The sequence below is a fragment of the Octopus bimaculoides genome, chromosome 11, assembly GCF_001194135.2.
Source record: "Octopus bimaculoides isolate UCB-OBI-ISO-001 chromosome 11, ASM119413v2, whole genome shotgun sequence".
NCBI classification, from domain to species: domain Eukaryota; kingdom Metazoa; phylum Mollusca; class Cephalopoda; order Octopoda; family Octopodidae; genus Octopus; species Octopus bimaculoides.
Genome location: NC_068991.1, coordinates 22,898,018 through 22,909,442, shown reverse-complemented (window position 1 = coordinate 22,909,442; position 11,425 = coordinate 22,898,018). Strand labels below are relative to the sequence as shown.

The 11,425-nt window shown below is 37.9% G+C and overlaps 1 protein-coding gene across 4 annotated transcripts in view; it reads left to right on the top strand.

Annotated features, from left to right (window-relative positions):
- The window catches only part of LOC106883746 (serine-rich adhesin for platelets), a 127,432-nt gene that overhangs the window by 61,458 nt on the left and 54,549 nt on the right, over nucleotides 1-11,425 (top strand). For all 4 annotated transcript variants that reach the window (XM_052971614.1, XM_052971613.1, XM_052971615.1 and 1 more), the window contains 2 exons: nucleotides 9,598-9,733; nucleotides 10,670-10,846. In XM_052971614.1, coding sequence (XP_052827574.1) covers nucleotides 9,598-9,733; nucleotides 10,670-10,846 — 313 coding nt within the window. The remainder of the gene's footprint in view (nucleotides 1-9,597; nucleotides 9,734-10,669; nucleotides 10,847-11,425) is intronic.

Below are 11,425 nucleotides of genomic sequence, written 5' to 3'. Positions count from 1 at the left end.
TGGTCATGTGTTACATATGGATGAGGACAGCTGTGTGAAGAAGTGTCACACCCTAACAGTGGAGGGAACCTGTGGAAGAGGTAGACCCAGGAAGACATGGGGTGAGGTGATGAAGCACAACCTTTGAACATTGGGCCTCATAGAGGCAACGACAAGTGACCGAGACCTTTGGAGATATGCCATGCTTGAGAAGACTCGGCAAGCCAAGTGAGATCATAGTCATGGCCGATGCCAGTGTTGCATAACTGGCCCATTTAAAAGCACCCTTCAATTGTCAGGCAATATGCTGTGCTTCTGAAGACCTGTTGAACCAAGGAAAATTGATGCCAATGCTGATGTCATGTAAAAAGTACCATTTGAGCATGGTCGCTACCAGTGCCACCTGACTGGCACCTGTGCCTGTGGCACGTAAAATGCACCAATCAAGTGTGGCTGATGCCAGTCCAGCCTGACTGTCACCTGTACCGGTGGCACATAAAAAGTACCATTTGAGCGTGGCCAATACCAGTGCCACCTGACTGGCACCCATGCTTGTGTAATGTGAAGTGCACCATTTGAGAGTGGCCGATGCCAGTGCCACCTGACTGGCACTTGTGGCATGTAAAAAGCACTATTTGAGCGTGGCCAATGCCAGTACTGCCTGACTGGTATCTGTGACGGTGACATGTAGAAAGCCCTATTCAAGCATGGCTGATGCCAGTGCCACCTGACTGGCATGTAAAAAGCACCATTTAAGTATGGCCGATGCCAATGCTGCCTGACTGGCACCCGTGCTGGTGGCACATAAAAAGCACCCACCACACTCTTGGAATGGCTGACATTAGGAAGGGCATCCAGCTGTAGAAATCTTGCCAAATTAGATTGGGGCATGGTGCAGCCTCCTAGCTTACCAGTTATCAGTCAAAGCATCCAACCCATGCCAGCATGGAAAGCAGATGTTAAACGACGATGAGGAGACATTATCAACATGATATATAGTTTTGGTGCATGACATTATCATTATTTTGCATCTGCTTTACTAGGCTGCCATGGGTTGGATTGGTTTTTATAGTCCAAGTCAGTCTTATTAAAAGTTACTGCCCTCCTAGATGGATGTGAGATCATCTCTTAGTAACATTTCTTTACATAGTTCCTATGGCTGGATGACCTTCATATTGTCAATCACTTGAGCAATTGTAATGAGATTATTTTATCAGGGAACCAGTACTAGTGAAGTTGTCTTGTCTCCAGCAAAACTAATGAGTCCTCTACCTTACATAGTCACCATGTAATCATTCCCTGGCAACAGAGAAGTTATCTTCCTTCCTGAAAAGACTATAGAGAGTACCCCCCTTTCCTGCTTTGTCTCTATTCATTCTTTTTGTCTTCATTTATTTCCACCCACAGAACTTCATGGGAAGGGAACCAGAGTGATTGAAATGGATGGGTAATAGAAGAAAAAGTAGTGGGGAAGTGAGAGAGAGAGAGAGAGAGAGAGAGAGAGAGAGAGAGAGAGAAAATAATGCACAGCTATATGACAGTTCTTGTTAAGGAGACTGAATAGTAGCAATATGAAAGGCGATAGAAGCATGCCTGATTGTGAGAGAACCAGGCATGATGAGAGAGAACCAAACTAAGAGGATGATAGAAAAGAGAGTTATAAAAGAAAACCAGAGTGACATGAGCAAGACTGTGTGATGAGAGAGAGAGGAAAAGAGAAAGAAAGTGTATGTGTGCAAGTGAGATAGACAACAATATATATGTATATATGTATTGAGGTATAGATAACAAAAGTGTATGCTATAAAGCAGTATATGTTGTGCATATGAAAATGATGTGTGAGTGAAATATATTTGTGTGTAAAAGGTATGTATGGCACAACAAAGGTCTGTGTGTTATTGTTTTGCTTGAAGTCAGCTACTTAAGCAGTCCAAACCATGGCCATCCTGACTTTTTGTATATCTAAAACTATATCATCTAATGTGCCATTCCCTTTTTAAGGCAAAGGTGTAGTTTGAAAAAGGATTTGATTGCTTTTTATAGCTGATATTGCAACAATCACGTAGAGGCTGTCTTATTTGTTCATATGTGTTTCCAATCGCTCTCTCTCATGTATATATGGAGTAATAATAGGGATTCAATGAATCAAACAGATCTCACATTAAGCTCTTTGCCAACTACATACCTGACAAGAATGACCATGGCAGAAGTTAGGGTAACCATAGCATCATTCTGAAAATCCAGGATGTACAATGGTGGAGAGAATGTATATAGATAGTGCATTTAAGAGAAGTGATGTGAGAATGTAAATGTTTATTTCGTATGTTTACAGCTGTTTCATAATCACGTTAGTTATATATAATAGATGTTACATTGATATTAACACACATATAAAATGTACATATGCCTTTCTATGCATGGGTTTACACACACACATATATATTTATGTATATATGTTTATATATGTATATTTTGTTTGTGTTAATATTGATATAACATCCATTATATAACTAACAAGATTATGAAACCGCTGTAAATATATGGAATAAATGTGTGTTACATCACTTCTCTTATCTGTTTGAGTGTGTGTGTATATATATATATATATAAATACACTCACACACACACACACACACACACACACACACACACACACACATATATGGTGTAGGTGCGGGCATGGCTGTGTGATTAGGAAGCTTGCTTCCCAGCTACATGGTTTCAGGTTCAGTCGCACCACGTAGCACCTTGGGCAAGTGTCTTCTGCTATAGCCCTGAGCCGACCGAAGCTTTGTGATTGAATTTGGTAGGTGGAAGTTACTGCCGTGTGTGTATATGTCTGTGTATGTGCTTGTGCCTCTCTCCGAAAGAGAGAGAGAGGGATATATATATATATATGGACAAGTTTCTGTTATCGAATTGGAGGGCACCACCCGCTCCTGATTGAGTTGCTGTCTTGCAGACTTTGACATCTTTTCTGTCATTTTGTTTTAAACCAGTTGTATTTTATGAGCTTTCTGCAGTCAAGGAGAACAAAGATCATAGTTCTTGATTTCATTTCTTTTTTCTCATTCCATTTTTTACACCAGCCTTTTTCCCTGTTTTTCCACATATTTTTCTTATTTCCTTACTGTCCAGTGTCTTTGTTTTTAAAAATTATATATAATGCATAAACAGAGCCTGAAAGATTGCTTTAAAATACATGGCATATTTTATGAATATGTCTTGTCATATATCATAATAGCATGAAACTATTGGTAGCTCTTTTGGTTGTGTATTTAATTTGATATCTGTCTGTCTGACTGTATGTCTGACTGTCTGTCTTAGTCTATCTGTCTATCTTAATCTATCTATCTATCTTAGTCTTTCTTTCTTTCAGCCATTAGGCTTACACCCATGCTGGGGCACACTATCTCGACCCCAGTACTTATTTCTTTTTAGTCTGGTACTTATTCTGCCAACCCCTTGTGCCAAACTGCTAAGTTATAGGGCCATAAACAAGCCATCACTAGTTGTCATGCATTGGTGGGGCAAATATGCACACACACACACGCATGATGGACTTTCACATAGTTTCTCTCTATCAAATGCCCAAAGTGTTGTGCAGTGGGACTGAACCCAAAACCAATTGTCATTGCAAAGCAAGCGTCTTAACCACACAGCTTTACTTGTGCCTTATTAACCCTTATGTGACAATATTTAAGAATTTGGAAGTGACTTTGCCATTATTAAGATGATGTGTAGAATATAACTCAATGAAGAGTACTATCAAAATTACGATGAATGGTTTTAATTAGAATGTGAACTCTTGAAAACAAGAGGTTTTGTATAAGAGAACCAGAGGCATTCTCAGCCTGGTTGACATCAAAAGAGTTAATTTTGTTTTCTCTCTTCACATTTCTGCCAGCCATATTATCCTTTTGCAATTTATTTATTTTTGTCTTTCTCCCCTTCTCCTATGCTATAAATCTGTCTCCAGCCCCCCTCACTATACTTCTATCTCCCACTACTACTCAAGTTGTCCTCTTTCTCTAATTCCACCAATCTCTTCAGCCTTCCTTTTTTTTACAAACACAATCAATAATTAAATATATATATTACAGGGTGTTGCTGTTGTAATGTAATTACCTGGGGTTTTGATTTGATTTTTTTTTTCCGGTTGACCCTTCCTGCCCTCAACCCACAATGACTCTCTCCCACCACCATTGCCATAACCACCGCCATCATATCACATTGAAAAAATGGCTTTCTCTCTTTACAATAGCAATGACTTCCAAATAATTGGTATTCTCTAATAGAATTTTTATGTGTAGAATTAGTTGGTTTTCCCAGCCACAGAAATTTATAATAAACATTTTGATTGCATTTTCATTGATGAATACAAACTAAACCAGCAATAACAACAGCAGCAGCAACAACAACAACAATGTGTGTATCTGCATGTACATGCATGTGTATATTGAAATAAATAAATGAAACTGAAATGAAGATAAACCTTTACGTTAAAATAAGCAACAATCAATTTATCAATTTTTAATTATCATTAGAAGTTCCTTTCTTTTTTACATTTTTGTTGTTTCGATTTTATTGTTATTTTAATGTTTGTTTAGATAACATTTGACTGGATATTATGTTTTTGTTTCCCTGGTTGTGTCCTACAAGACAGGTCATTGTTGTTGTTATCATCATAATCATTCTTCAGTATTATAATTTTTATCACTGCAACCATTGCCATGACCACCTCTTATAATATCACTACCACCACTGCTGCTGCTGCTGCACATGCTGCCACCACCATCGCTGGTCCCACCACCACCACCACCACCACCACTGATCTCACCACCACCGCTGGTCCCACCACCGCTGGTCCCACCACCGCTGGTCCCAACACCACCACTGCTCTCACCACCAATATCATTGTAACACCAAAGGAGCATCTACACCAGTCATGGGCAAACTGTGGCCTATGGGATTTTCTGAATAACATGCCTAAGAGAAAGTTACTCAGAATTCTTTTAGTAGTGCAACCTGCTTGATGATGATTCACGTCCCATGCAGCCTGCTTCTCAAGGTGTTTGCTGTTGTCCATACAGGCGTTATGCCTGTTCTACATAATAACTAGAAAAAGCAGCCAAGTTCCTCAAATTCCCTTAAAAGGGAAGGACACATCAATAAATGTGGTCCTAGATATACAAAATGACAGGAGCATCATGGTTGAAATACCTTAGATCAGAAGGTCTGCTGAACGAGGGCTGACTCAGGAGGGCTAAACAACAATAATCATTATAAAAGACTTCATGAGAGCATAATAATCGAGCTGTTGTTGCTGCTGTTCCTAATGATGATGATGATTATGATAATGACAGTCACCTTCATCTTCATCATCAACATCATCTCCTTCTTCACAGCCACCGCTGCCACCACCACCACCACCACCACCACCACCGCCCACTACCACTATCACCACTACCATCATCAACATTGTTTTTGTGCTTTCTTTTTGTGTGTTTTGTTTGGACAGTTGTTTTGTGGAAGGTTTATATTACATGTAACTACCTTCCTCATCTCCACCAACCCAGTTCCTTTCGACACTCTGGCTACTTATCCATTGTGTACTAATTCTAATTAATATCATTAATGTCATACTGTTATTAATAGTTTCTCTCTGAGAGCAGAGCTCTAAGGGATGAGAGAATATGTGGCATGTGAGATGAGAGTTAGAAAAACTGCCAACAAGCTTCTCCATCCTACCCCAGAAGGTTTTTAATGGCTAAAATTCTCTCAAGTATGTAGTGATAATAACTAATTACTTAATGATTTCTTACATTGGCACAAAGCCAGTCACAAATTTGTAAGGGAGGGTGTGTGTAGACAACTAAAGTATTTATCAGGAATATTTATTGGTATTTGTTACAGTAACCAGTGGTGGGTGGGATGAAAAGCATGTTTGATGAGCCTTGCTGGCATTTGAGTTTAGCACATGGGAGGGTTAAAACTAAGTATTGTTATATTTGTGCTGATTTATTCTGAAGTCAACCTTGATCATGCAAGGCTTATGGTGAAAGTTTGGACGTTTGTTTTTAAAAATTGTTGGAGATGTGGTTGTGTGGTTGAAAAACTTGCTTATCGGACTGCCCAGTCTTGGGTTCAGTCCCACAGCATAGCACTTTGAGTAGTGTTTTTTTCACTGTAGCCTTGTGAGTGGATTTAATAGTTGGAAACTGAAAGAAGCCTGTTGTATGTATATATATATGTATATATCTATATGTGTCTTTGTGTTGTGTTTGTCTCCCACCACTGCTTGACAAGTGGTGTTGGTTTGTTTACATCCCCATAACTTAGTAGTTAGGCAAAAGAGACTGATAGGTACCAGATTAAATAACAAAATGAACATAAGTACTGGGGTTGAGTTGTTTGACTAAACCCTTTAAGATGATACCCTGGCGTGGCCCAATTCAATCACTGAAACAAGTAAAAGATAAATGATTTGAGTCAGATTTGGTTGCTGTTTTTAACAGAATAAGTAACCACATATAAGTTCCTTCATTGGCTTAAAAGGCTGGATTAGTATATTAACTTGGTGCTCTACTGCTTCAACCATCTCCAATTTAGAGTGAATAAATGATCTCACAAGGAAGCTTCTACATAGCTCCTGAATCTACTTGAAATAGCTACCAAATCTCTTGCAGCACTGACCATCTTTGAGAAAAAAGCAAGTCGGCCAATATAATTCTGGGTTCCCTGTGCATAAGATAAAGGGGAGATGGTTACAGCTGGAATGCCTTTGGTTATAAGTCTTCTAGCCAAATTTGATCTGATGCTAAACAACCACAGTTATATTTTGACAAGATGCTGTTGCTCTCCATTGCTTCTATTAGACAATTAATGGTCTGTCACTGACTTGGCACTAATAATCTTTGTATATGTTTACTAATGTCTACCTCTGGTTGGATCCACTTCCATCATCTGTCTACATGCATGAAAGCATGGCTTTATGTTTAAAACATCTACTTCACAACGATGTAGTTTCAGGTTTAATTCCACTGTGCAGCACCTTGGGCAAGTGTCTCCTACTGTAACCCAGGCTTGGTCAAAGCCTTGTGGTAACATTTGGTAGATGGAAAATGTGAGGGATTTGTCAAACAAACTGTTTTTGTTCTTGGGTGGTAGATCTAATTTGAAGGAGATTTAGTTGCTATTTCTAGCAAATCAAGCAACCATATAGAGGCCCTGTCATGAGTTCATTTTCAGTTCTGTCTGACAATTCATCTTGTGTAAAAAGTTATTGGTGATAGACCACCTATTCAGTACGAACCCCTCAAAATTGTGCATTGTGTGTGCATATATATATTTCAAACTAGCACAATGTGCACACAAATTAATGGGTGCACAAAAGTTAATTAACTGAAATAATGGAGTAATTAATAATTATACTTGCTTTTGTCACAGGAAAAAATTTGTACAGTATTAAATTATTTATGACAACTCTGACAACTAAAAATTAAAGGAAACATTGCTCTCTTGGCTGATTTTGGTACCTCAAATGCTTAATGTTGTAGAAATTTGAGATAAACACTAGGTCAGCAGATTGTGGTGGGTGGGTCTAGAAAGGGACTATTGTTACATAGTTCTGTTGCTTGGGAAGTTCAAGGAGAGAGTTTCAATGCCTTATCCAGGATACTTTACAACAGCACAATTCTGGTCTTAAGATACAAACTCATGATTCTGAATTATGGCTTTCTGCTGTTTGAAATTGAATCACAAGAAACTCATGACACAGGTTAAGAAAAAAAAAAAAAAAAAAAAAAAAAACAATGGATGGTAAATAGAGTTGTTGGAGTTTGTTTTTCTAGGTGTGTATAAAATTCTTGTGTTGGATTGGCAGAGTTAAAGTATTGGAAGAATGCCTTGTACTGCTTTCTCCTACATTCTTTGCTTCAAGTAAAAATGTTGCTGAGGTCAACTTTGTCTTTCATCCTTTTGGGTTTGATAAATAATATGCCAATTCTGGGTAGTGGGTGGGTGGAATGTTAGAGCATTGACTGAGATGACTTTTTGGTACATGTGTTCTGAGTTCACATCGTACCTTCTATCACTAACAACAAAAATAGGAAAAATGACGATGAGCATTTGCTTAAGAAATTCTCAAGCAATTTTAACTGATTTCTTTCAATGTTAACACAGGAGAGGATGCAAAGGGACTTTCAAGCCTACACTCAATGATGATTAAATGGAGGAAATATAAACAAAAAAGATATTTGTTGGAGTGCCACTTCATGACACTCTATATTTACTCATCATTTGTTTATATGACACAATAGTCATTTTCTGATTTAACTGTGAGAGTCAAACAGTTGTAAACTCTCTAGTGCTTTCTGTAAAGAGAAAAATAGATCTCGTACAGACAACTGAATCTGTAGACAACAATGATGCATTGATACTGCATGTATCAACAGTACAAAGATACAGTCAGTAAATATACCAGCCCAGAGAAACACTCTTGCACTACTCCCTTCTCCTCGTGCACAAACAACACATATCTAAAGCTCTCAAAATTACTTCAAATGTTAGACTTCATGATCTCTTATCTCTCATAGCAATATCATACACATGCATACATTTGTTTGTGGGTGTTTGTGAAACATTACCAAAAATACACTTCAAGACCATGATTTCTTTTGGGGATCATAAAATACTGAATTGGTACCAATGTTAAAGCAAGTTGTACATTGGAGTACTGCTCTCTTATTTGTGAATATGAACACAGATGAATATCTTAAACTGCATCTGTCTTGAGCCATTGAGATGAATGGTAAAGTCTCGCTAACCAGTTCATTATAGGCAATGGCTCATAGACAGATTGTTTCTTTTTTGCTTCTTCTACTGTAATTACGATAGCCATATCTTCACTCATCTTTCTCAATGCACTCATCTTTCTTCCTTTTACCATCTCTGATATGCCATGCCGAGCAATCACCCAGTGATTAGATGATTCTTTCCATGGAATTACATCCCTGCCCATAGTAAATCAATGAGGGAGCTTGTATAAGGTTGCTGAACCTACTGGAAATAACAACCAATCTCCTTTTAGTTACAACCTTCTGTCTTAAAGCAGTTAAAATGGATGGACACATTAGTGAAGATTTGTTCATTTCAAGTCTGTTTTTCCATGCGTGCATGGGTTAGATTAATATGTTATTTGAGGAACAACTGTTTTACACAGCTGGATGCACTTCTTAATGCTAATCCTTACCAGTTTTTTAATGTAAGGGATTACTTAAAGGCATCAAGAGTCTGGATGACATATTGACTGGAGAAACTGACAACACCCACCATAACACCTTTGTGCAAATAATTGCTGATGCAGACACACACACAGCCCTACATGAATGCATGTGCATGCACACATATGCACATACACATGCATTTACGTAACACCTTGGGCAAGGTAGTCCTTGATATATAAAAAGACTAGATGGTTATGGCTACATTTTTTCCTAGGGAGGTTTGAACCCCTCAACATTTTTCAACTCCTGAACAAAACATTTAATCATTTAATTATCATGCAATATATTTTTTATATTTGACTTTTAACTTTGAGCTCATCTTTTATTTCAGTGCTTACACATCTAGTTGCTGTATATGGAAACAGCTATTGGATGTTGATGTCACAGATGCCCTGACCTATAACTTCACTGATTCCAAAGGCAGCAACATGATGTTTAAAACTTTGCGGATAGATTCCAGAAAAATTGTGAGTAAGATTTTGTCTTAGGTCGTTTCCACTCAAAACTAAACAGTAATACTGTTTACACCCCCACCCCCATACACACACATTGTTAAATGATTAAAAACTTTGGTATGCATCCATCCCCTTCAGTGTCTCACCTTCAGCAAGTGCTTCTTACAGTAGCTTGCAGTTGACCAATACCTTGTAGGTGAAATTTAATAAACAGAGAATATGTACAGATTGGTTATATGTATATGTGTACCTGTGTATGTCTATCTAAAATTGGCGTGTCAAACGAAAGTTCCTTGTGGTTTTTATAGTTATAATTGAGTTATGCCCCTTTATGCCAATAAACTAAACTTGGTTATTCAATACATAGAGATCAATAAAATAAATACCAAACTTAATACTGGTGTAAATATTATCATCATCATCATGATCATACATCTGTTTTCCATGCAGGCATGTTGGACAGTTTGACAGGAGCTGACCAGCTGATGAGCTGCCTGGACTCCATGTCTGTTTTGGCATGGTTTTTATGGCTCAATGCTCTTCCTAATGCCAATCACTTTACAGAGTGTACTGGGTGCTGTTATGCAGCACTGGCATCGGTGCTTTTATTTGGCACTAGCACAAGTGCTTTTTATGTGGCACCAGCACCAATGAGCCTGCAAGATTAGGATCACTCAGCTGAAGAGAAATGCAGGGGAGATGCCTGTATGCAAAATAATTAAGACCATTGAAGGCAGTACTCCATAACTGCAGTCTAGTGCTTGAAGCTAGTGAGAGAAAACTCATACATACCATGCCATTATTGGTGGGATTAGTTTTGTAAATTCAAATATTGTTATTAGTAGGAAAACTGAAACATACTAAGTTACTTCTACAGCATCTTTCTTGCATGTGTGTGTTATGGTTGATTATCATTGTCTGTTTGTTGTTACTTTCTTTCTTCTACAGTTGGTGACTCACAAGAAGCCAGGCGTTCCAATATTTGCAGCGAACTTAGGTTTATTGGAACCCAGCAAAGTAATTAGTGGTGAGCATATGAAACCTTCATCCAATCTGGTGCCATCGTTGCCGCAGGAAACTCTCATAGACACCAACCGTACGGATCAGTGTGATTCCGTCAGACAGGTGAGTTTAATCCTCAGTCACAGTTTAGTTCTGTTTTTGGCCAGTGGTAGCTGCACTTCATTGGCATGATTATTTGTCAGGTACATTTTGAGCTTGATACTCATATGAGGTTGATTCTTTTTATTGTTATTCTTGCTTTGAGTCTAAAGACTGGCACAACTACTTACTTTGGGATCTTTGGTTTTCACGCATATTATCTTTATTTCTGACACCTTATTGCTTTAACCTCATAAATCTTTTCTTTTATCTTTTTCCTTTCAACTTCACACCTATGTTCTTACAAATATTGTTCTAATATATTAACTTATATTATTCTAATATATTAACTTATCTTTCAGGATCCCCCACCACCTTTTGTCATTTGTTAAATGTGTTTCAGTGTCTTCTATAATTTCAGGAAAGCCTTCATCAGCCTCTTTTTCTGAGATGAGTGTAAAGTTTTTATAAAGAATTCTTTTCATTTTTGATTTCATTTTCTATTTATTATTATTATTATTATTATACACAGACACACACATATATATATTTATGCATACACACACACACACACACACACACACACACACACACACACACACA